Source organism: Cajanus cajan, chromosome 11 (genome assembly GCF_000230855.2).
Source record: "Cajanus cajan strain Asha chromosome 11, NIPB_CcT2T_4, whole genome shotgun sequence".
NCBI classification, from domain to species: Eukaryota; Viridiplantae; Streptophyta; class Magnoliopsida; order Fabales; family Fabaceae; genus Cajanus; species Cajanus cajan.
The window spans coordinates 27556955-27583427 of NC_138527.1; the positions used below are offsets into that span (position 1 = coordinate 27556955).

A 26473-nucleotide genomic window follows, 5' to 3' on the forward strand; every position below is an offset into this window, starting at 1 on the left:
AGGTTAAAATTTAATAGTGTGACAGTAACAGAATATTACATTTACGATAGATGTATAAAATCTAAGTTGTAATTTGTAATTGAACTTTTTGTTGTATATAAAGAAAAACTCACTATTGATCATATAAAAGAAAGAAAAAGATAACGAAGAAATGAAAAGAAGATGAAAAACACTGCGACTGGGGAACAAAATTGACAAATTTTAATTGAAAAATAAAAGAAACTTAAAAGAAGAAAAAATGGGACTTCATAATCACATCGATGATAAAGAAATTATTATAGTCTAATAGTATTAAGTCAGTCTCTCTGGTCCTAATAAAGGTTTATAAAATACATATTTTATTGGAACAGAATTTGTCAGCACTCAACACGTAAAGTTTTTCTCAGGAATACATTTAAATCTGCACTAAGCAAAAATGGGATAGGAAATAGATTGATTGAAAACAATGGATAGTGATACTTCATTACATGGCTTACGTACCATGAATGAAATTAAGTGGATAAGGACAGCTACCTAGCTAGGAGTGGTGATAGGCGACATGCATAAATATATTAAATAATTAAATTCCATTAGCAAGGAAGGAACGCATACTGTTGCACTTTCTATTTCCCTACGCAGTGTTTTAAAACCCGGACCGACCCGGCCGGTCGGACCGGTTGGACCGGGAACCGGTGGTCTGAAGTTGGATCGGTTATGCAGTCGACCCGTTTCAAACCGGATTGAACTGGTCAATTTTCCGGTTCAACCAGTGAACCGGTGGGTCAAACCGGTTCAACCACTTTTTTTTCTTTTTTTTTTAAATTTTTTTTAAGGGACCATAAATCATAAAAATAATAATGAAAATTGAATCTCTTAATGAAAAAGCAAGGAGTCTTATTAAATATAACAATGACTACTTGTTCTAATATATTTGTTTGTAATATATACAACTTAAATAACTTTTATTGTATATTATTAATTTTAAATTATATATTTAATAATGCAATATCTATGTAAATATTACATATATTATTTTGTGATATTAATTGCAAGTATATTATATATGTACATATTATTTATATTTTTAATTTGTATTAATATACCGTTTAACATGTAATTTTTTTATGTATTTTTTTACAAAATAAAAATAAAAATAATTTTAAATAAGATAGAAAAATTGAAATTTAAAATAAGATATGAATTTATTAAAATTTATAAGTATAAAATATATTTAATATGAATATTTTTTTAATAAAAATAAATAAAAATCGAGTCATGCGGTTCAACTAGTGACCCACCAGTTCAACCTTTGACCCACTGACCCAGTACCTTAACCGGTTCGATGACCGGTCCGGTTTTTAAAATTATGTGCCTACGCTTCTATCACTTTCAATTGAATCATTAATTAGACCTTCCATGGTAGTGGACCCGTTTAACAACTCTTCAATACTCTCACATCTTTCTGTTCTAAGTATTGCATCCACAACCACCATAATGTCGTCATCTTGCATGCTTGACACACAGTCTTCTGTTATTATCTTTTGATTATGATTACTAGTTTCTATGACATGATCATCACCACCCTTACATGATGAGAGTGAGCTTTTGGAGTTGGTGAATTGTGTCACATTTGTAGGGATAGGTAACTTTGGAAAGGTCAACGTAGATATTGGTGATGGAAGGCAAGGATCTGTGGCAAGCATGAGGGCATACATGCTATGCATTGTGTTTGTGGTGTTATATTTGGTTGATAGGGAATCTGGTGAACTTTGAGGTTGAGTGGGAAATTTGCTTAATATTAGCTGTGGAGAATGGAAGAAGCTAGATCCAACATGCAATGTAGATTCTCTGGCTTCAGCTTCAAGTCTAACACTCTCCCATTGTGTAATGTGATTCATATTGATAGCTTCCTTAGATTGTTCACCACCACAGTTTTCAAAGGTGTTGGCTTTTGGTTTGTGAGTAATGGGATCCAAGCCCATTCTATTAAGCCTTTTCTTGATGTTGGTGTTCCAATAATTCTTGATCTCATTGTCTGTTCTTTTGGGCAAGTGAGATGCTATGGTTGACCATCTACATATGCAAAATATATAATTAAAAGTTACTTTCTCATATAACTTAAGAAAACATCAAATAATCGGATAATTAAATATATATTTTTTCTAGTAGACACATCGTATTAATGAAGTAACATTTTGAATAAATTTTTTTAATAGAATGTCTATCGATATATTTACTGATATTATTAATTAAATTAAATATATATAGGGTAAAGTTTGAAGTTGTTGGTTTTTGGGGAATTCTGAATATGAGTGGCGAGAGTTCGGGTACGGAAAAGCAATCCCGGCCACTGGATGGAGCGACAACACGCGACCCACAATTGTCTTTTCGGGATAAATTAATGGATGATAAGGTTGCTGCCCCACGACCTGCACGAGTTGATTTGATCCAAGAAAATCTCTTCAAGATAGAATTAGAGGAGGGCAATAGATTGAAACCCAAGTGCTTCATAGATGAGAGGGTTTTACTGACGCTCAGGGAGCCTTGGTCGGAAGCAGTAATTATTAAGTTGCTAGAAAAGACAGTAGGGTATTTCACTATGAAAGAAAGGCTTCGAACGACCTGGAAGTTGGTGGGCGGATATGATGTTATGGATATTGGGCATGGTTTCTTCATGGTTAAATTTGATCTTCCTGATGATAGGGAGAAAGTCATCATTGGAGGGCCATGGATGATGTTTGACCATTATTTGGCAGTTCGGGAATGGGTTCCGGATTTTGTTGCAACTAATGTCAAGATTCACAAAACTTTGGTTTGGATTCGATTTCCTAGCTTGGGCATGGAGTACTATGACGAGACCGTTTTGCTAGCCTTGGCTACGGCTGTTGGTCGTCCTATAAAGGTGGACATGATGACATTACAAGCATCACGGGGGAAGTTTGCTAGGGTGTGTGTTGAGATCTATCTTAACAACCCGGTGGTTGCTAGGGTCTTCATCTCCTTTGTGCAACTTGTGGACGTTACGGACATGTGGCACGTAGCTGCAAGGAAGGAGTACCGCCAAGGAGTGAGGACTGAGGATGAAAGGCAGCAATGGCAAGAGGTTGACGGGGATGTGCAGCCATCTATGGCGGCGGCAGTTCCCAACCCTGCTATGGCCGTTAACGGTGAGGGAGAGGCGGTACATGGGGAGTGGTTAGTTGTTTCAAAATCACAGAAAGAGAGTAAATCACGGGGTGTAACAGAAGGCGGAAACAAAGGAGGCAACAAAAAAGATTTGGCACGAGTTAAGTCTCAAAAAAATCCCTTCCGGATTTTACGGGAAGAATCTTTACTTGATGGTGATATGCAAAAGAAACAATACATGCAACAGAATGAGGCTGATTTGGTGGGATTGAAGAATAGTCAATTTGATGCTGAGAAAGTGGAAGTGGATCGAGCTCCAAAGACATGGGTCAAAAATAGGAGTAAACGATTAAGACAAGAAAAGGAAGTGCATGGGGATTCCATGAAGTTTCGAACAGATATGGCAGGAGGAAACCATCACGCATCGTTTGGTGTGGGGCACGCAACAAGTATAATTATGGGGTCCAGTACACGCGAGGGGCAATTTGACCATAATAAGTCTAGGCACATGGGTCCCGTTGAGGAGAGACATTCATGTGCGGATTTGCATGACCACGTGGGGGGTGATAAGTTGCAGACTAGTTCTCATGATGTGGTAAGGGATGCATGTGTGGCTACGTTCCATGCGCCACGTCCACCTGATTCTTCGATGGGTACAAGCTTGGTGGGAAAAAGTGTTGTTGAGGTGGAAACACTTGATGGGAGTATCTCAGAAGGTGATATGGATTTAGAGGAGAAAGCGCTAGTCATGCCTTAACTGCGCGGGGAGTGGACGTGTCACCCCTCTGTATTTGGTTGGATTATGATGAATGTTAATATATTCGCCTGGAATGTTAGAGGGGCAGCAGGAAGGATGAACAAAATTCATCTTGAAGAAACACTGCGTAAGGTTAAGCCAGATATGGTGTTTTTGTTTGAAGTCCATACTTTATTTGCAAAGGTTGAATCATTTTGGGAACGACTGCGCTACTATCCTATAGATATCCAAGAAGCTCGTGGTCATGCTGGCGGTGTTTGGGCTTTGGTTAAGGTTACTTCGACCTTACAATGTCAGGTAGTTGGCTCCCACCCACAAGCTATTTCAGTGCAGGTCTCTATGTCTGGGAAGGTGTGGTGTTGCACGGAGGTGTATGCCAATCCTGTCCCAGCTGAACGTGATCGATTATGGCAATATTTAAAGGAGCTTCGGCAGGTGATGGTCCTTCCATGGTTCCTTATAGGTGACTTCAATGATATACTCTCTCCTACCGAACAGAGGGGTGGTATATTTCAACTATCTAGAGCTACTGTGTTTGCACAGCATCTAGATGATTGTTGTTTGGTGAATTGGAAGCTACTTGGAAAAAAATTTACTTGGCATAGGAAACAAAATGGCATGATTCAAATTCATAAACAACTAGATCGGGGATTAAGTGATATGCAATGGATTTTGGATTTTCCTAATGCTATGATTGAAGTACTTCCAAGAGGGCATTTTGATCATAATCCCCTCCTCAGATGTGGGGGATTCCTTCCACCAGTCAAGAACCGGCCATTCCAGTTCGAAGCAGCCTGGTGTACACATAGGGAGTATAAAACGATGGTGGCTAATGCATGGCACCAGCATTCATATAATATTTTAGAAGCCCTTGAGAAGGTTCGCGAAGATTCCTTAGTCTTTAACCATGAAGTGTTTAGCAATATTTTTTGTTCGAAAAAGAAGTTTAGGAGCTCGTTTACGAGAGGATTGGAACGATATCTTGAGAGAGTTGATTCTGTTAGACATACACAACTCTACAAGTGTTTGTTTGAGGAATATGAAGACACACTTCGGTTAGAGGAAATACTTTGGTATCAAAAGTCCAGAGAGAGATGGATTGAACTTGGGAATCGAAGCAATGCATTTTTTCATGCAAAAACTATGATTCACCGAAAACATAACAAAATTATAGGACTTAATCTTCTTAGGGGTTGTTGTACTGATGCAGAGGTTTTGAAACATGAAGTTGTGGTGTTCTATAGTAACTTGTTGGGTCGGTCAGAAGTAACCCATGTGGAAATGCCACCTTGCCCCATCTCTTTATCAGGGGAGGAATGCACATCACTAGAAACACCTGTATTAAAGGAGGAGGTTTTTCGGGTATTGCAAAGTATGAAATCTTATAAAGCTCAAGGCCCTGATGGCTTTCAACTAATATTTTTTAAAAATTATTGGAATGAGGTGGGGGAGGATGTTTGGAGGTTTGTAGCTATGGCATTTGAGACGGGAAGGATTAACCCTAAGGCCACTGAAACTCTACTAGTCCTTATTCCTAAGATTGATCACCCAACGACCTTTAAAGACTTTTGCCCGATTAGCTTGTGTAACGTTGTGTATAAATTAGTTTCTAAAATCTTGGTGAATCGTCTACGACCTATTCTAATGAGGCTAGTGAGCCCCCTTCAAAATAATTTTATATTAGGTCACTACTAGAAATATACTATTTTATATCACCATATCTACATCGGTTTCAATAAAACTGATGTAAAATAAAATTGCAGTGACACTTTTGTAATTAAATGAAAAATATAAATTTATTTACATCGGTTTTACGTAGAAACGATATAAATATAAATTATTTTAAATCAGTTTACAAAAAAAACGATGTAGAAATGATGCGCGAACACATTTCTCTTTCAAACCCTCGACCCCAAATCCTTGACAAACATCGCGGTACCCAAACGCTCGTGAGGGATGAAAATCCTTTTCCTCATGCTCTCCTCAACAATCATTGCGTCCCTTTCTCAGGTATTCTTAACATTCCCCCTTCCTCCCTCTCTCTAGGGTTTCGCCTCATGTTTTTCCTTTTCCCCTTTCTCAAATTAGGGTTCCGGCGAGCATGGCGGAGGGTCCTGCGAGCCCCGGCTGCGGCAGCCACGACAGCGGCGACCACAGCCCTCGCTCCAACATACGCGAGCAAGACAGGTACCTTCCCATCGCCAACATAAGCTGCATCATGAAGAAGGCTCTTCCAGCCAACAGTAAAATCGCCAAGGACACCAAAGAGACCGTCCAGGAATGCGTCTCCGAGTTCATCAGTTTCATCACCAGCGAGTCCAGCAAAAGCGGCACACGAGGAATCCTCACACATGTTTGAGAATCATGGTGTCCAAATGCTAGGGCAAATAAGGCATGGTTTATGCCGTCCTCGTGCTATCTTGTTTAAAGTATTAGCAGATACTGTAGGTCTTGAAAGTAGGCTTATGATGGTAAGCTTTGATTTCTTTGGTTGTTTCCAATTGCAGTTATACTCTGCCCTACACATGACTACTTTACCAGTTATTCTCTATCATGTCTAGTTACGAAGGATGTCTTGTTTTGCCATTCTGTTATCTTATCAGGGTTTTCCAAATGATGGGGCTGCTGAATGTGTTGACTCGTACAAGCATATGTCAGTGATTGTTGTATTAAACTCTGTGGAACTGCTGGTTGATCTTATGCGTTTTCCTGGCCAACTATTACCACGATCAACCAAATCAATTCTCATGACACACATTTCTGCTGCAGGAGAGAGTGATTCCGCAGAAAATGATTCCTGTGATTCACCTTTAGAACCAAATAGCCCTTTATATGGGGTTTCAGAGAGGTTAGATCCTGAGCTGTTTGGGAAATAGTTATTTTTTGTTTTGGCTTAATTACATTTTTATAACTTTTGATTCTCTTAAATTTGATTGTCCTATAATTTTAATTGCAAAATATATCTGTCAAGTTCTCATAGTTTTCTTAAATCAGCCAATTAAGTCCTTGGATTGGTGATGTTGATATGGCACTTTGTTTCTTAGTGACATGTTGCCATATAGCCAAGTCAGCAAAGTCTATAAAACAGTTCCTCGCAATCAAGTTTTATGCCATGCTGGAAAAATGCCATCATTGCATCAGCAAAATGGTGCTATATTAGCATCAAACTGACAGGGTGTGGCTTTTATTTTGTAAGTTTGAATTTTGAAAAATTTGAGAACATTTCTGTGGCGCGGGGGTGCAGGTTGGGGGGAGGGGTGGGAGCTCAACCAAAACTGGACTTTAATAGAATTGGGAGGACCAAAATTGCTTTTTGCATTTATAGTTTTGATTGCAAATTCTAACTCTGCATTTCTCCAATAACTTTATGCTATCTGTTTGCAAATTCTGACACTGCAAATTCTGATTACAAATTTTTCAGTTACAAGAGTTGTCAACTGACCACTGTTAATTCTCTTGGTCCTCTTTGACAGTGTTGAAAAGGAGGAAAACCTCCAATTCTGTAGAAGATTTGAAGTGTCTTCAAATGTATCAGGCCTTTTATTTTAAGGATAAAACTATGTGGATAAAACTTCTCACTCATCGGCATAACAGAACAACGAGTAACACTACTCACTCACATGATGAAATACATGCATGAAGGTAAACAAGTATCATTAATTAGTATAATACACTAAGTGGATAAAACTATGGCCATACAAGTCAAAATAGTCAAAACAGTTAATATAGTCATGTTTCAAGATTTAAGTATTAAAGTCTACTGGAGTGTGGGGATAGCTAGAAACCAAAACTAGCTAGAACCGACTACCATAATTAGCTGCTGCATTGGACGTGGCTGAAGTATACATGGTGCATGCTGCTCAACCATTACTATAGATAATAGCGAAGCCAAGGTATATTTCATACATCTATATATACAAATAAAAAATATTTTACTTACGTGTTATTGTAGTATAGTGCTTTAAAAGAAATCAATTCATTATAATTGGTAGAATGAGGAGAAATATGAGAAAGAATATGTTATTTTAGAAAAATGAGTAATTATTATTTGAAATGAATAGTTATTTTAGATGAGTTGAAGGATAAAAATGATATGTATAGTAAAAACATAAAAAGAATAATTTTATTAAAAATTAATAATATATTTTAAGGATAAAATAGAAAAATAAATGTCAAAACTTAAAAATTTAAAATCTCTTTTATCTATTATAGGAATAATGTCCGTTGCAAATGGATGGTTATATGTAGCTGCATGGCAATCACTGCCAGAAAAATAACAGTTATTCATATATATATATATGTATGAATTTTGTTGGTTAGAGTTGACTTGGATATGAGGGAACTAAATATCTTTCAAGGATGCAATTACATCAACTGTTGAATCTCACCAGGTTAATTTAAAATTTTTCTTTGTAAAATTGCCTTTGGATATGCATATACTCGGTACCTTGGGTGCTGAGTGCACTAAGCTTATATGATTCACATTGACATGTTAAATATATCTAATAACATAGTTGAATAAGATTTTAGTTTTAGTGCATTTCAACATACAATTAAATTGAATTTGCAGATTAGATTTTTGTATGTGTTTTGGTCTTAATATTTCTTTCATTTGTTTCAAAGCAGGTAGTTCTCATATCTGGTGAGACTGGTTGCGAAAAGACTACGCAGGTTACCAATTATTTGCTTTGTCTTTATTATGGTACAGCTACATTTACATATAATTTGTTTGTGACTGTTTCAAGATGATAACTTTTCTGGTCGTTGTGTTTATGTTTTTATAATTGGTCCATTTAGTATGTATGCTTGTGATATCTTTTAATTTTTGTATTAATGCACTTGCTCTTTTTATCCTCAATTTAAAATAAGTGGCTCAAGCTTTGATAATTGCAGATAAACTGATAATTTCTTGATGCTTTGTGAATTTGTTATTTTGGGTTTCACTAATCTGTACTTCCATCATTGTATATGGACCAAGGTATTTTAATAATCTTTCTATGCTATTCAAAACATTTATCTTTTAGAGAAGTTAAAATTAACTTATATATAAGTTAAAATCAACTTTTAGAGAAGTTAAATAAGATAAATTTTACAAATTAATTTATACATGTGTCAATATGAACATATGGAAGAAGCTTGATTGATTATTTTAGTCATAATTAGCTCCTTAAGTGTTTCTTTTTCTATTGTACTTGTCGATAATTCTTCTATAAAATAACTATATGTATGTATCTATGCCTAGATTTATGCCACTGTAAGGAGTGGGTCAATAGCTATTGCAGCATCAACTTTGGATTCTCTGCTTGATCTCATGGCTGGTGGCATACTTTGGTTCACTCACCTTGCAATGAAAAACATAAATATCTATAAATATCCAATTGGAAAGCTAAGAGTGCAACCAGTTGGCATTATTATCTTTGCAGCAGTCATGGCAACTCTTGGTGAGTCACACTGACTTAAACTATTCCTGGCTTTGACACCGTTCATTCTGTTGTGACTTGTATGTCCATGTCAAAGTTTTTATACTTTACATACATTGTTTTTTGCCTCAAAGAATTGACAACAGGTAGCTTTTTGTCATTGGAATCAGAGAACTTCAACTTAATTTTGTTAATGAAAAGATGGATAAAAAGTGAACTTCAACATATTGATTTATATGGTCAAGCGTCAATAATTAGAATCCTACTGCTTTTAAAATAGCATATTTTGATAATTTACGGTTTTCACTTTTCGCAAACTCGTTCTCTTAAAAGCACTAAAGAGTATTGGTACATTTACGTGCAAGGCAATAGATTACATGATGCATTGGATTAATCCATTTCGCTACAGGCTTTCAGGTCAACCATGAAAGATTTTATACACTATTCTTTTTCAGTTTTACTTAACCAAATGAACCTTTTTTTAGTTGTCTTGTATTAGAAATTGATGCAGAATTATTTGCCAAACTAGGATTTAGCATCAACTTTACTGTATTATTTGCAATTGGCCTATGTCTTATTGCTGTTATTTGATTTCAGGTACTGCCAAACACTATTGAAATCCTTGAAAACTGGTCATGCTCCAGAAGTAATCAGAAATAATCCAAAAATAAGCATGATTTTTTTTAAAAAAAATAATACAATCTACATCGGTTCTCAAGAAAACCGATGTAGATTTAAGCATAAATCTACATCGGTTCTCTTGAGAACCGATGTAGATTTAATCTACATCGGTTCTGAAAAACCGATGTAAAAATGTACACATTTTCTACGTCGCTTTATTCTACATCAGTTTTAGAACCGATGTAGATGCCTTTAGAGAACCGATGTAGAATATGCATCTTGTAGTAGTGGGTAGAGGTATACTATGGACAATACCATTGTTTTACAGGAGATTATCCATAGTATGTCTAAATCTAGACGGAAAAAAGGAGATGTGGTGTTTAAACTTGACTTAGAGAAGGCCTATGACCAAGTTGACAGACATTTTTTAGAGGAGGTGTTGGTAACCTTTGGATTTCCGGTAACCGTGATCCGTCTGATTATGTCAGGCATAAAGTCTTCGATTATTTCCCTTCTTTGGAATGGGGAGCGTATGGAGGGTTTTCAGCCACAACAGGGGTTATGACAAGGTGATCCTTTAACTCCATACTTATTTGTGTTATGCATGGAGAGGCTTGGGCATATGATCCAAGCGGAAGTATCAGCAGGAATTTGGGAGCCTTACCAGATTAATTCTGACGGACCTCCCATCTCTCATTTATTCTTTGCCAATGATGTGCTTATTTTTGCCAAAGCTAAACCCGCACAAATTCGGAGGGTTGCGATTGTTTTGGAGAAATTTTGTACTACCTCAGGTCTTAAAGTTAATATTTAGAAGTCTAAAGTTTTAACATCTTGCGAGGTGCCTACTCGCCGTAAAAATAAAATCACTTCCATTACTCATATCAACTTTACAAATAAGTTGGGGAAGTACTTGGGTTTCCAAATGGTGCAAGGTCGAGTTTCTAATCGCACTTTTGTAGAAGTTATGTCAAAGGTGCAACAACGTCTTGCTGCGTGGAAGGGTCGTCTATTGGCTCGTCCAGGACGCGTTACATTAGTGAACTCTGTGTTATCCTCTATTCCTGCATATACTATGCAAACTCAGTGGCTACCATCAGGTACATGTGAGAAGCTGGATGCTATTAGCCAGAAATTTATCTGGAGTGGGTCTGACCCTCATAGGATGCACTTGGTTAAATGGGACAAAATTACGCAACGAAGGAAAGATGGAGGGATGGGAGTACATGTGGCTCGTTTTCAGAATACCTCATTATTAGGAAAGTTGATTTGGGACCTTCTTGCCCACCCTACCAAGCTTTGGGTACAGGTTATCTTCTCTAAATATTGTGTCGATAATGTCACCTCACTCCTGCAACTTTCGGGTTCATATTTTTTGAGGTCCTTGCGAAAGGCATATGATAGTTTACAACCTGGATTTCAGTTGCAGCTTGGCAATGGACATAGTATTTTCTGGTTTACAAATTGGTCTTATGGCACATACCTTGCTCCTTCCGTTTCTTTTGTTCATCTATAGGATATTAATATTCGTGTGTGTGACGTTTGGGATGATGGACATTGGGCTCTTGGGAAACTTTACTCGTGGCTGTCAGATGAGACCAAGGCACGCCTTCAGGCTCTTACATTATGCCTCCATCCTAATGCGGAGGATGTTATTTTGTGGAGCAGTTCTGTTAATAGAGAGTACACTGTCAGAGCCGGTTATAGGTGGTTATGTGATGTTGGAGTTGCAACAAGGAGTACTTGGCAATGGATTTGGATATTACCTGTGTCGGAATCCATTCGCTTCTTTGTTTGGCATGTCGGACAACAGGCTTTACCTATGCATAGCTGGCTAGTCAATCATCATGTGGGGCAGGACACGACGTGTCCACGGTGTGGTGACGCCGATGAAGACATGCAACATATACTCTTTAAGTGTGGTGGTGCTGATCGGGTTTGGCAAGTTTTTGGCTTGACAGAGGTGCTCCGATGGAATGATAATGTGTCTTGGATGGATTGGATGCTTAGATGTTTCAAAAAATTTCACATTTTACCAGCAATCATTTGTTGGCAGCTCTAGAAAGATCGCAATAGGCATGTGTTTAACGGGCTCGTTGGGAAGCCGTGGAGTCAAATTCGACAGATTCGTGAGCTATATACAATCATGAAAACTAGCTTTGCACCTTGTAAGGAGGCGACACCAACCTACAAAGTCCCCGAGTGGGTTTCATGTGTGCTGGCAGAAGGTCCTCAAGTGAGTGTTCATGTTGACGGAAGCTCTCTTGGGAATCCAGGACCTGCAGGTTTTGGAGGTTTAGTTCGAAATTCTGATGGCAAGTGGTTGTGGGGATTTAAGGGAGATATTGGAATGGCTACTATCCTTAAAGCTGAATTGTTAGCTATTTTACATGGTCTTTAATTATGTTAGACTAGAAGGTATATGTCTGTTCTCTTGGTTTCAGACTCAAAAATGGCTTTGGAGTTAGTCAAGCAACCAATTCAACATACTCATAGGTATGCGGGGGTCCTCTGTCACATTAAAGAGTTAATGGCCAAACCATGGACTTAGTCTGATCCATTCTTGGAGGGAAGGAAATGTGTGCGGACATGCTTGCTAAAATAAGGCCTAATTCTGGAATTGCGCTTTTGGAGCTTGAAGATCCTCCGACTGGGTTAGAAGCTCAGCTCTTTGCTGATGCCATGGGTCTTCCCGTGTTACGGGATTAGTGTGGCTTTCCTTTTATCTTTATCTTTTTTTTCTCTTCTCTTGTTGACATTCAGTATCAAAAAAAAAATTAAATATATATAAAAATTATATATTAATGTATAAAATGATATTATAAATACATTTAAATATTATTGGTGGATAACAAATATAGAAGAGGGTAAATCATTTAAAATTTGATATATATATATATATGTATGTATATATATAACGACGGATTCATGTACATGCTTGTAGGGGCAACTACCCCCACTAACTTTTCAGTTTTTGCTTTTTAATATATATAATATTATATTATCTTTATTTAAAATATAAAAATAGAAACAAAAAATTAAAAAAAATTAAAAAGTTATAAAATTATAGCTGAATTTGAGTCTTGTTACAATTATCTTTGTATGAGAAGAAAGATTTAAAAAAATATTTTAATATGTTATAAAAATTAACAACAAATTTCATGTTTCAAAAGAAAAAAAAAGTTGTTATGCATTTAAATTATAAATCAAGATAAAAAAAATTATAAATTAATAATATATGTATTTTAAGTATAAAAAAAAATCATAAGTTATTATTAACCTCTTTTTGGATATTTTATATCTTTTTTCTATTTTATTTTTACTTTTTTTAATTCTATCCATATTTTGAAATTCTCTTCTACCTCTAACATATTTTAAAGTGTAGAAGAGTGAAATTAAAAAAAAAAACTTCTTCTTCCATCTCTACTCCTTCATGTTTCAATAGTTAAACTATACATTTAAAGTGATCTTTGAGGTTAGTGTATTTAAAGTTATTATTTTTATATTATTTTATTTGAATTATTTTTTATTTTCAATGAAAAATTCAGTATTTTAATTTTTATTTACTCATTCTATTTTTATGTTTAGAAGAAACATTGTATGTTATGAACATTACATTAATTAAAATTATATTTTCAAGTTGAATTATTTTGTCAAGTGATTAATCAACAACTTCAAGAGTTAAACAACCGTTTCACTGAAGCAAATACTGAGTTGCTTCTTTGTGTAGCATGTTTAAATCCAAGAGATTCATTTTCTGCATTTGTCAAAGAAAATTTGATTCATTTTGCTCAATTTTATTCTTCTGAATTTTCTCCGGTTGAATTTTTGGCATTAAATAACCAACTTGAAAATTATTTCACAGATGTATGTTTTGACAATGTTTTTTTAAAATTAGAAGGGACACTACTAGAAAAGTGTCTTTTTCTTGCAAATTTATTTGCAAAAAATAATTTACAGATATTTCTTACAAATTTTACTATAATTTTAATAATGATAGAAATTTTTTTCCATGATAAAAATTTGCAAAAAATATTGTAAGAATTTTATTTTGTTTCTTACAGATTTTATACTTGATGTGGTACTATTGTATGTGTAACTTGAATTTATACTTGATTAATGTGTAGCTATGTTTGTGTTTGTTATGATTTATGTGTGTTGCTTAACCGTTATTTCTACACCTTAACCCGAGTGAGATGTTTCTCACTCCCCTGTTTGCTCTATGTATATCTTTTATTGTGTTGTAGGTAATTATCAACATAAGGATGTTGGTGACAATGTTTAGGCTTCAGTTGGGCGTGCTCTAATAGAATATGTGACATCAGGGTGTAATTAGAACTAGCCTAGGATGTTGTTTCCATTAAACTGCTTTGAAAACCTTAATTTCTTTTCTTTTGTAATTTCTACGTTGGAGTTATGGTTTATGAGTTATGAATGTGAATCTTTTACCTTATGATATTTGAGACAATTGTTTTTATTCATGAAAGATGTTATCAACTATGAAAGATTTTATTTACTCAGAAAATTATAGTTTACATTTATTGTGTATTAATGTTGGAATAGAGGATGTCACATTTAGTGGTATCAAGGTGTCACATGTGGAACTCGAGTTTTTTTGATACCAAATTAAAATAATCAATTATGAGTCTAACTCAACCCTACAAAGGTAAGAGTTATCATCCACTTATATACTATTTAATTATCTTATTTCTAGTCAATGTGAGATTTAAACATTTTTAATAAAGAATTGTTGCTAATGATAAATTTTGATATAATGTAAATACATTTTTAGTGGCTATTATACATTAGTTATTAATATTTTTTATTAGATAATAAAATAGGGACAATTACTTTATTATTGTGATAAGTGTGCGGAATATATGGTTTTCACATCTTTATTAACACTTGTTATGCTTCAATTTAGCAATTCTTTGCAAATTTTCCCTCAAATTGTCCTAAAATTTGAAATAGAAGCATGATAGGATTTGTGAATAATTGGTAAGTGAACCTTTTCATTTTCATGCAGAAAAACACAAGCCAAGGATGAAGAAAATTGAGGAACCAGAGAGTTGGAGTTGCAGCGCTCAACACAGCGCTGGAAATCAAGTTTTGACAAGAAAAACTAGAAGAACCAGAGATCTAGCATTGCAGCGGTGAAGCTGGAGCTGAAACATTGAGTTTCTGGAAAAAAAAAAAAAAAACAGCCCAGCGCCCCAACACCCAACCTAGTGCCCCAGCTCAGGAGGATTCTTCAGGGTGACGGACTTACCAGCGTTGCAGCGCTGAACGCTGCAGTGCCAAAACCATAAAATTCTGATTTTTCCCTTGTTTTACACAGAACATATAAATAGGGAAGAATGAAAGAAAAAGAGGGATACAAAGATACAAAAATCAAGAAAGAAGAAACAGAACAAGGAAGGAAGCTTGCAAGGTGGTCACTCTTTGGGAACAAAGGTCTTGTTGTTCCATCTTCTTCTTCTTCTTTTACTTTTTTTTTTTTTTTTTTTTGCTTTTTGTATTTTCATTATGCATCTCTAAGTGCCCTTACCATGAGTGGTTGATTTCATCCTGTGGGATTGGATGTAATCACTAGTACTTATGTGATCTTTTGAATCTTTTATATATATATATATATATATATATATATATATTCAATTTATTACATTTGTGTTTGATTTTGATCTTAATGCATAAGCCAACCTAATCACTCATCTTAAGATCTTTAGTTTTGAAGCTTGTTGGGAAAACATGTTTGGGTTGAATTATTTCACTTAACAATATCTTGTTTTAAGAATAGACTTAAACTTGTTAGCCAATTACATCCTTATACTTAATGCAAGGATTAACTCTTGATCATTAAGGAATCATGTTCAAGATTTAATTCTTAAAACTTCAAGCTTGACAAATCAGTTTGAATGACTACAAGAATCTGAGAATATGAAAACACGATCTTGTATAGACAACATAAGCCTTGTGAATTTACATTCAATCCCAATCTTCATTATATAAGTTTCAATCCTTGAATCAAGAGTGTTAACATTTTATTTACAATGCAATCTATTCGCATCTTTATTCAATACAGTTGTATATGAACTACGTCTAGATTGAATAAAAAGGGAAATTACAAAATATCTCTGGGACCTTGAGGATGACATCCTAAAATACTACACGAAGCTTGATTTGTCAAGAGTGAAAAATTTTCAACATATTGTTAAATAATTGTTGTTATAATAATAAATTTTGTTACAGTGATAGGGAGGGACCCCAATTTACCCCCTTTCTCTTGAATTTCTTTGCATATTTTTAAGTGGGAAAAAATGTAGAGAATATGAGTGGGAAAATAATTATCCATTTCAGAAAAGCGTACGTAAAAGTGACTCTTGAAAAAAAAAAAAAAAAAAAGACATGAAATAATATGCTTTCATATTGTTAACCATATATAGAAAATTTCAAAGCAGAAACCTCACTTGTTTCCAAGAAGAGCATGGAGTCGAATAATGGTACAATCTTCTTCAAATGTGAAGTTTCCTCGTTTTATATCAGGTTTGAGGTAGTTAATCCACCTCAATCTGCAACTCTTCCCACATCTTAGAAGACCTATATATAAATGTTTGTAGCATATATAAATAAAATTAGGAATTAAATTAAGTTTGGTTCCTCGATGGTTCAAGAACATGTAGACTCACAAGAGATTAAAACTAAGGTATGGAGACGTTGTATTACCCGCTTTGGCAGGAACTGAACGCCAGTTTCCGTGACCATGTTTTTCAACATAAGACATAAGCTTCTTGTCTTCTTCAGGTGTCCATGGTCCTTTCTTCAACCCTACCTTCTCACAGCATGCCATCCTTCCCATTTTTAAAAGAAAAACTAATAAGAAAACAGCAATCAGACCTTGTGCTTGTTCTTGTGCAGCACCTAGCAGTCCAACAGTTAAACCTATATATAAAACTTATAAATGGGAAGGGTACGGTGGTAGTAGGGCATTGATACCTGAATATTAATCATAAAGGGTAGGGTGGTAGTAGGGCATTGATACCTTAATATTAATCATAAATATTTTCCTTATGAAATATAAGAACGGTACGGTGGTATAGTACACTAGTAGGTCATTTTAGTTTGATACCAATAATTATAAATATTTTTTCTATGAAAACCTTGCTTTATACATTTATTTATTTATCTGTCACCCGCTCTTTCATCAAGACCACCATCATACGTTTTCCTAAGCACAGGTGATATTTCTGTCACCAAAACAATTATTATTTCCAAATAAATGAATGAAATGAAAAATTAAGAGATATATTTTATGAGGTGGTGAATGACTATCATGTAAGTGAAGAAGTATGACATTTATGAAAATAATATTGAATCTCTATTATGGTTTTTTAGATGAAAATAGTCTTGAATCTCTACTATAAAATGAGAGATATTGTGATAGGAAAGAATAGACACCACTCACCCCCCAATAGAGAGAGAGAATGAGAGAGGTCACCGCATCCTATATATATGAGATATAGTTTTTTTTTTTTAATGAAAAAAAAAAGACAAGTAGTAGAAACTATACCATAAATCTAATATATATTTCCACTGCACATAAGCAAAATTTGGAAGATTCCTTCATCTAACATTATTTACATTATTTTTATAGTCTCATCCTGTCAAAATATGGACAACTTAATCTATATCACGAGGAATAACAATAAAGGAAGCATGTCAATCACAACATTCATATCTTTAAATTTTGCAAATCACATCACTATGTTTTGTAAAGGATATGGAGTTTTGTAATGGAGAGAATTTTTCAACATGCATGTAATGAGAGGTTTCTCAAGATTGTCCACAAAACTTAGAGCACCTATGATGTATGTTGCTTAATTATGTATCTCATTTTACTTTATTAGGTCTTACGTTGTCAAATCATATTTAAGCAACTGGCTACATTTTAACTCAAATGGTAAAAATTTATGCAATCCTTATTGATCTTTTTCCTGGATATGATTTACTAGTTTTCCCCTTTTACTCAATTTAATGTTGTATAAATAATTTTTTATTCATAAGTTATGTACCTTTTATAAGATACAAAGCTTAATGTAAGATATACTTTGTGTCATGTAAGTCAACTCCAATGAAAAAATGTATATAAGACTCAGGTTGATTAAACACAAGATACTTTTAAGATATTAATGTTGTTGATGCTCTTAAAATATATAATTCATTACAAGAATGTTCTAGCCGACTCTAAATCATAAAACCGACGTAATATACGCTAAATAAGTCGACACAATTTTTTTTGTGTCGACTAAGCTGTCATTAACAAATTTATTTATTTTAATTTTTTATTGTCTGTTAAGACGATACTATGTTGACACAAAATTTATTTTATTTTTTTCTTTATCTCCTTTTTCTAGTTTATCATTTATTCGTTCGTATTTTTAACATTTTCGAGACTTGATCCGTGAACTTTGAGGTCTTAAGTGAACTTGATAACCAAGTGTACCAGAACACATTATGTGTATAACATTGAAAAAATTATCTTTATCTCTCTCAAAGCACGTATACTGTCGGAAAAGCCGACGTTATTAAGATGTAGACTCACAAGAGATTAAAACTAAGGTATGGAGACGTTGTATTACCCTCTTTGGCAGGAACTGAACACCAGTTTCCGTCACAATGTTTTTCAACATAAGAAATAAGCTTCTTGTCTTCTTCGGGTGTCCATGGTCCTTTCTTTAACCCTACCTTCTCACAGCATGCCATCCTTCCCATTTTTAAACGAAAAGCTAATAAGAAAACAACAATCAGACCTTGTGCTTGTTCTTGTCATTACTAGAATTTCTCTTATTACATGTGATTTTTCTTGCGAATTTTTATGAAAAATTCGTAGGAAACGTTGTTCTTACAAATTTTTCTGTGAAATTTTATCTACAGGTAATACCTTCGTGGATAATATATTTTTGCAAATTTTAAAATTCGTAGGAAATTTTCCTGCAAAATTTCTTGCGAAAAAAATTTGCAAGAAAGTTTCTTGCAAAAAAAAATTGTAGGAAAGTTTCCTGCAAAAAAAAATTCACAAGAAAGTTTCTTGCGAATTTTTTTGCAAGAAATTCTGCAAAAATATTTTTTACGAAAAAAATTAAAGAAATTACTATAAATTCTATCCATAATTCTTCAACTTTCAAATGCTCACAATGAATTCATCCGAAGCATTTGTTTCTATGCTCCCAACATGTGATACATAATTTTTTAAATTCTACGATTGTAGATTATAAGTCTAACACTCAACCATACAAATCAACTTGTAAGGTAAGTGTTGTCCTAACTTATATACTCTTTAATTGTTTTATTTTCAATCGATGTGGGACTTGAAGTGTTTTTAAAATATTAAACTTATAAATTTAAATATTTTTTTAATTTTCTTGCAGATTAAAATTTGCAGGAAAATCCGCAGGAAAAGTTACCTGCAAATTTTTTCTACCATTTAGTAAACATTACTTGCGAATTTATTTTTGCAAGAAAATCTACAAGAAACAAAATAAAATTCTTACAATATTTTTTGCAAATTTTTACCATGGAAATTTTTTTTTTTATGATTATTAAAATTGTAGCAAAATTTGTAAGAAATATCTGTAAATTATTTTTCGCAAAAAAATTCTCAAAATATTTCTGCAAATATTTTTTTGCAGAAAAATTCGTAAGAAAATGACACTTTTCAAGTAGTGTGTGAAGCGCCTAGGAGTCCAACAGTTAAACCTATATATAAAACCTATAAAATATGGGAAGGTTACGGTGGTACGTAGAAGGGCATTGATACCTTAATATTAATTATAAATATCTTCCTTATGAAACATGCATGAGAATGGTATGCGGGTATAGTACACTAGTAGGTCATTGATAGTTTGATACCATTAATAGTATATAGTTTTTTCTGTCCCGGCCCGCTCGTCAAGACCACCATCATACGTTTTCCTAAGCACAGGTGATATTTCTGTCAGGAAAACAATTATTACTTCCAAATAAATGAAGAAAATGAAAAATTAAGAGATATATTTTATATGAGGTGGTGAATGACTATCATGTAAGTGAAGAAGAATGACATTTATGAATGTAATCTTGAATCTCTATTACTGTTTTTTAGATGTGAGAAGATGAACCCAAGCAAAAAGCATATTTTGATTATTATTGAATTCTATTCTCCTGGTGCATCAGTAATACAAAGTAGTATATATTTACAAATAGTAGATAATCATCCCAGTAACAAATCTGTAACTGCCTATTTATGGTTAATGACTAACAATATTGCAATTATCTAATTATGGTTATAAAGATAAAAAAATATTGATCCTTAATACCCCTTCTCAAGTTGGGTTGTATATATCAATGAGACACAACTTGGAGACAGCTTCTGTAAAATTCCTTGGATACAAAGCTTTGGTGAAGACATCTGCTAGTTGAGATTTTGATGGCACATGAAACAAATGAATCAAGCCTTGCTGAATCTTTAATCTTGTGAGATGACAGTCCACTTCAATGTGTTTTGTTCGTTCATGAAAAGTGGGATTTTTTGCTATATAAATTGCAGACTGACTATCACAGAAAATAGAAAATGGAGTAGGAATGTTGATAGATAAGTCATGACATAAAAACAGCAGCCATTGGAGCTCACAAGTAACAGAGGCCAAGGCTCTATACTCAGCCTCAGAAGAGGATCTAGAAATAGTGGATTGTTTCTTAGATTTCCAAGAGATTAAGGCTGAACCATAAAATATGCAAAAACCAGTAACAGAGCGTCTAGTATTGGGACAAGAAGCCCAGTCAGAATCAGAGAAGGCTTGAATACGATGCTCAGTTTGAGAAGGATAAAATAGACCAAGTGCTGGAGAAGACTTCAGATATCTTAGAATGCGAAGAGCAGCCTGGAAGTGAGTGGCCCTTGGAGAGTCAACAAACTGACTTAGTTGCTGGACAACAAAACTAATATCAGGTCTAGTATTTGTTAAATAAAGAAGGCGACCAATAAGCCTTCGAAAAATAGTAGGATCATCCAAAGGAAGACCTTCAGAAGCATAAAGCTTAACAGAAGCATCAATAGGAGTGCTCACAGGTTTGCAATCTGTTAAACCATGTTCAGAGAGAAGCTCCAAACAATATTTTCGTTGATTAAGGATAAGACCAGATTGAGATCGAGCAATTTTAAGACCTAAAAAGAATTTGAGAGGACCGAGATCCTTGATGTGAAATTGAGCATGCAAATATGCTTTGACAGCAGAAATTTCAGCCATATCATTACCAGTTAATACCACATCATCAACATAAACCAGAAGAGCTGTGATAGAAGAATGAGACTTTTTGATAAAAAGGGAGTGATCTGTGGAGCTCTGAATGAAATTAAGGGAAATAAGAGCCTCAGTTAATTTTTGGTTCCACTGTCTGCTGGCTTGTTTAAGGCCGTAGAGAGATTTGTGTAGCTTACAAACAAGGCGTGGATGGGAGAGCTTGAAACCTGGTGGAGGCTTCATATATACTTCCTCAAAGAGATCTCCATGCAAAAAGGCATTGTCAACATCTAATTGGTGAAGAAACCAATTATGAGCAGCTGCTAAAGAAAGTAGAAATCGAACAGTACTAAGCTTGACCACAGGAGAAAAAGTCTCAAAATAGTCCACCCCTTCTGTTTGAGTGAATCCCTTAGCCACTAACCTGGCCTTATAACGTTCCACACTGCCATCAACCTTATATTTGACACGGTAAACCCATTTACAACCCACAGGGCGCTTTCCTTCAGGAAGTCTAACTAGTGACCAAGTTTGATTCTTCTCCAGAGCTTGAAGTTCTGCTTCCATGGCTCTTCTCCAACATTCCTCTGAGTTGGCTTCCTTAAAAGAAGTAGGCTCATGTTGTGCAGAAATAGAAAGACAAAAAGAAGTGTGAGAAGGAGAACAATTATTATAAGTAACAAAAGAAGATAGGGGATAAAGACAGTTAGATGCAGCCGAAGAAGAAGCAAGATTTTCACAGTAATATTCTTGTAAATATCTTGGGGGTTTTCTAATTCTGGTTGAGACCCTAGTCTGAGGCATAACGACTTGACTTGCATCATTAGTTGTGTTTGAAGAGGGTAATTCAGGTGTAGATAAAGTAGCAGTTGGAATAGGACAAGTGTTTATAGGAGAAAAAGGAGGTCTATCTGTAGAAATAGTTGTCTCAGAAGAAGGTAAAGGTGTGTCAAGTGGTATGGAAGGAGACCCATGTGAAAAAGTAGTTGTTGGAAAAGGATCAGAATAAATAGTGGTGTCATTGTCTTTGACAACATCTAATAAGAGAGAATCAGAGGCTGACATAGAAGGAACATGTGCAGAATAAGGAAATATTTTTTCATAAAATAGCACATCTCTGGATATTAAAAAAGATTTATTATGTAAATTGAAAAGAAGAAAACCTTTAGTACCATTTTTGTAGCCCAGAAAAATGCATTTAGATGCACGGCGATCAAGTTTGGTTCTCTTGGAAGACAAGGTGGTTGCAAAAGCCAAGCAACCAAAGACCTTGAGCTCAGTGAGATCAGGTTTGCAATTATAAATCATCTCAAAGGGTGATTTTTGGGATAATAAGGGAGTTGGCAATCGATTAATAATGTGAGTAGCTTGTTTAACAGCAAATGACCAAAATTGTTTTGGAAGTTTAGCTTGAAAAAGTAACGCACGACATACATTTAGAATGTGTTGATGCTTACGTTCAACAATTCCATTTTGTTGTGGGCGTTCAACACATGAAGTTTCATGTAAAATACCTTTATTTTGAAAAAAATCATTAAGATAAAATTCTTTGCCATTGTCAGAACGCAACCGTTTTAAATGAACATCAAACTGTTTTTCAATTAGAGTAATAAAAGAGGGAAGTATGGCTTTTACTTCAGATTTAGTTTTTAATAAATGAGTCCAAGTGAAACGACTGTAATCATCAACAACAGTTAAAAAATATTTGTATCCTTGAAAAGAGCTAACATTTAAATGACCCCAGATATCAACATGTATTAGTTCAAAAAATCTAGAAGATGTAGTATGACTGTTTGAAAAGGATAAATTCTTTTGTTTAGAGTAATGACAGACATCACAAACTTCAAATTTATGAAAAGGAATTGCAGAATTTTGAGAACAGATTTGTTGCATTACTTTGTTGGGAACATGACCAAGCTTGGAATGCCACAACATAGAATCATTCAACGTATTATTATTAATAGCATTTTTGTACAATGTGTCATGAACAGTGTTATTAATAGTGGAAAAACATTGATTGAAAAAAGGATGGATATCAAGTAAAGTAGATGCAGTCAAGTCATGTTCAACAGAGTCCAAAAGATAAAAGAGGCCTTGCTTCTTCTTAGCTACACCAATCGTCTTCGACGTGGATTTCTGCACAATGTGACAATTGGTGTCGCAAAAGAGTATCAGACAATCAGAAGAAGTAAGCCTGGGAATAGAAATTAAATGCATTGCAAAATGAGGTACATAAAATGTATTGGGCAAAACCAAGTCACCTAATCTAACAGTACCAGATAATTTTGCTAAAACCGTGGTGTGATTAGGAAGAGAAATAGAGATAGGTTTAATAGGATTAAGAGAATCAAATAGGTGTTGAGAAGGACAGATGTGGTCAGTAGCACCACTATCAAGCACCCATAAAGAAGAAGAAAAGGGTGTACCTGGTGAGGAATTTTTAGGATTTTGTTGAACATGATTCACAGAGTGAGGAACATCCTTATTTTGTTGAATGAGAGCCAAAAAAGCATGATATTGCTCTTTTGAAAGAGTAAACTGAGTTTGATTAGAACTTTCTTCTGGAGTAGCAGACCGAGAGGCTGTATCTGAATCAACCGTAGTCAAATTGGCAAAAGCCTTTGAAGTGGAGTTGCTTTTGTCTCTGTTTCTATACCCAGCAGGATATCCATAAATTTCAAAACAAGAATCAATTGTGTGATTAGTCTTCTTGCATTTTGCACAAAAGCGATTACCCCTGCCATTGCCTCTACCAAAACGACCACCACCACGATTATTTGAAGAACCACCACCACGATTATTTGAAGAACCACCACGCTCAAAGGAAGAAGGTTTCATGGAAGCATCAATTAATGCAGCAAATGATGTAGAGTCAGTAGAGGGGGAGAGTAAGGAAGTTCCACCAATTTCGCGTTCATGCTGTTGAATTAGAGAAAAAGTCTTGGTAATGGAGGGCATAGGATCCATCATTAAGATGTTGGACCAAACCTGAGAGTACTCCTCATTGAGACCACGCAAAAATTTAATCACACAATCATCTTCACGTTCCTTTTTGATTTTCAACAAGATACCACAGGAACATGGATTATCACAAGAACAGATCAAGACAGAGCGATATTGCTCGAGTTGCTTCCAAAGAGTCTTTAAATGAGTATAGTATTGAGAAACGGTGGAATCACCTTGTTTACACTCGTGAACAGAAGCTTAAAGATCGGAGATGCGAAACTTATCACCATGAGAGAAACGCTCACATAGGTCCTTCCAAATCTCCGCTGCAGTATCCATGTAAAGAACGGATTGCGCAATAGAAGGTGTCATAGATCGAATCAGCCAAGACATGACAGTTTTGTTGCAGCGCCGCCACGTACTGCGAAGAGGATCGGAGGTTGGAGGAGAAGGAAGCGAACCATCGATGAACTGCTCCTTGTTCTTTGATTCGAGTGCGGTAAGCATATTCCGCGACCAGGCATGAAAATTATGTTCTGTTAGAAGAGGCGTAACAAGAACAAGAGAGGGATTCTCATTAGAATGAAGAAACAAAGGATTTGATGGATTCACTAGATGATCGGCAAGGGCAGGTGGAGTTGAATTGGAATTTGGGGTTGCCATGGTTGAATCAAAGTCAAGAGACACAATGAATTTCTGAAAGGGGATCTTTGAAAACCTAGGGTTCTTGGACGAATTTCTCACCGCACCATGTGAGAAGATGAACCCAAGCAAAAAGCATATTTTGATTATTATTGAATTCTATTCTCCTGGTGCATCAGTAATACAAAGTAGTATATATTTACAAATAGTAGATAATCATCCCAGTAACAAATCTGTAACTGCCTATTTATGGTTAATGACTAACAATATTGCAATTATCTAATTTTGGTTATAAAGATCAAAAAATATTGATCCTTAATATTAGATGAAAATAGTCTTGAATCTCTACTATAAAATAAGGAGATATTGTGATAGGAAAGAATAGACACTACCCACCTCCCACACAAAGAGAGAGAGGTCATCACCACTAAGGGTGTTCATGGATCGGTTTTTTCAAAAAACTGATCCAAATCGAACCGAACCGTTTTATAAAAGTGGATCGGTTAACCGATCCATTTTTTATAAAGTGGATCAGTTTGATTTTTTTGAAATTGGATCGGTTCGGTGCGGTGCAGTTATCCACTTTTTTACCCATATATGGATCGGTTTTCTTAGAAAACCAAACCAAACCAAGTCAATCCACTTTGTAAAAATGGATCAGATAACTGAACCGGTTTTATAAAGTGGTTCGGTTCGAATTTTTTTTCAAAATAGATCAGATTTTTCAATATGGATTGGATCAGTTATGGATCGGTTTGGATCAATTTATATTTTTTGCACACCCCTAATCACCACCTTATATGAGATAGAGTTTTTTTATTTTGGTAATAGAAAAAAATAAAAAAAAGACAAGCAATAGAAACTAAATCATAAATTTAGTATCTACTCCCACAGCACAAACAAAATTTGAAAGACTCCTCTATTTGACATTATTTACGTTATTATTAGTCTCACCTTGCCAAAATATGGACAACTTATTTATATCATGAGGAATAACAATAAAGGAAGCATGTCAATCATGAGATACATATCCTTAAATCTTTCAAATCGCATCACTATGTTTTGTAAAGGAGATGGAGTTTTGTAATGGAGAGAATTTTTCAACATGTAATGAGAGGTTTTTCAAATAATATTTAAGCTACTCGCTATATTTATACTCAAATGGTAAAATTTTACGCAATCCTTATTGATCTTTTTTCTCGGATATAATTTACCAATTTTTCTCCTCTTTAACTCAATTTAATAATTTAATGATGTATAAATAATTTTTTATTCATAAGTTAAGTATCTTTTATAAGATACAAAGCTTAATGTAAGATACACTTTCAGTAATGTAAGTCAACTCCAATGAAAAAAATATATATAAGACACAAGTTGCTTAAACCCAATATACTCTAAGATATTAATGTTGTTGATGCTCTTATAATGTGATTCGAGATAATGAATATTTATTGAGATCATGTTTTGTTAACATAGCTAGACACGAGGTGCACTTACATGTTTCACTATAAAAAAATTACATATAATGATATATAAAAAATTTCATTATAAATATAATATATGTAAGAATAAAACTATTTGATATATATATCCATACACAATTTTAATATAGATTTTAAATAAAATTCAATAACATATATTATATATATCTCAGTATTATAGTTTATACTTACACTTTTAACAATTATGATAATATATTTATTAAT

At 34.5% G+C, this 26473-nt stretch overlaps 2 protein-coding genes across 2 annotated transcripts; both read right to left on the bottom strand.

Annotated features, from left to right (window-relative positions):
* Nucleotides 1-961: 961 nt before the first annotated feature.
* On the bottom strand, nucleotides 962-16851 carry LOC109802657 (transcription factor MYB106). The gene is made up of 3 exons (XM_020364074.3): nucleotides 16627-16851; nucleotides 16371-16500; nucleotides 962-2052 (listed from the first exon to the last, which is right to left on the bottom strand). Exons 1-3 carry the CDS (start codon nucleotides 16757-16759, stop codon nucleotides 1344-1346), a joined length of 972 nt encoding a protein of 323 aa, XP_020219663.1. The 5' UTR covers nucleotides 16760-16851; the 3' UTR covers nucleotides 962-1343.
* Nucleotides 16852-23255: 6404 nt separating this feature from the next.
* On the bottom strand, nucleotides 23256-25201 carry LOC145953239 (uncharacterized). The gene is made up of 2 exons (XM_083067118.1): nucleotides 23606-25201; nucleotides 23256-23315 (listed from the first exon to the last, which is right to left on the bottom strand). Exons 1-2 carry the CDS (start codon nucleotides 24147-24149, stop codon nucleotides 23284-23286), a joined length of 576 nt encoding a protein of 191 aa, XP_082923244.1. The 5' UTR covers nucleotides 24150-25201; the 3' UTR covers nucleotides 23256-23283.
* Between the last annotated feature and the right edge of the window lie 1272 nt (nucleotides 25202-26473).

Bases quoted from the DNA above. Each gene is read 5' to 3' on its own strand.
- LOC109802657 (XM_020364074.3), bottom strand. From the start codon at position 16,759: ATGGGAAGGATGGCATGCTGTGAGAAGGTAGGGTTGAAGAAAGGACCA. The intron at 16,501-16,626 runs GTAATACAACGT...ATTTATATATAG, and splicing joins TTCAGTTCCTGCCAAAGCGG to GTCTTCTAAGATGTGGGAAG. The intron at 2,053-16,370 runs GTGAGGTTTCTG...TTGCATATGTAG, and splicing joins CATGCTCTTCTTGGAAACAA to ATGGTCAACCATAGCATCTC.
- LOC145953239 (XM_083067118.1), bottom strand. From the start codon at position 24,149: ATGATGGATCCTATGCCCTCCATTACCAAGACTTTTTCTCTAATTCAA. The intron at 23,316-23,605 runs GTACACCCTTTT...CACATTGTGCAG, and splicing joins TCCTAAAAATTCCTCACCAG to AAATCCACGTCGAAGACGAT.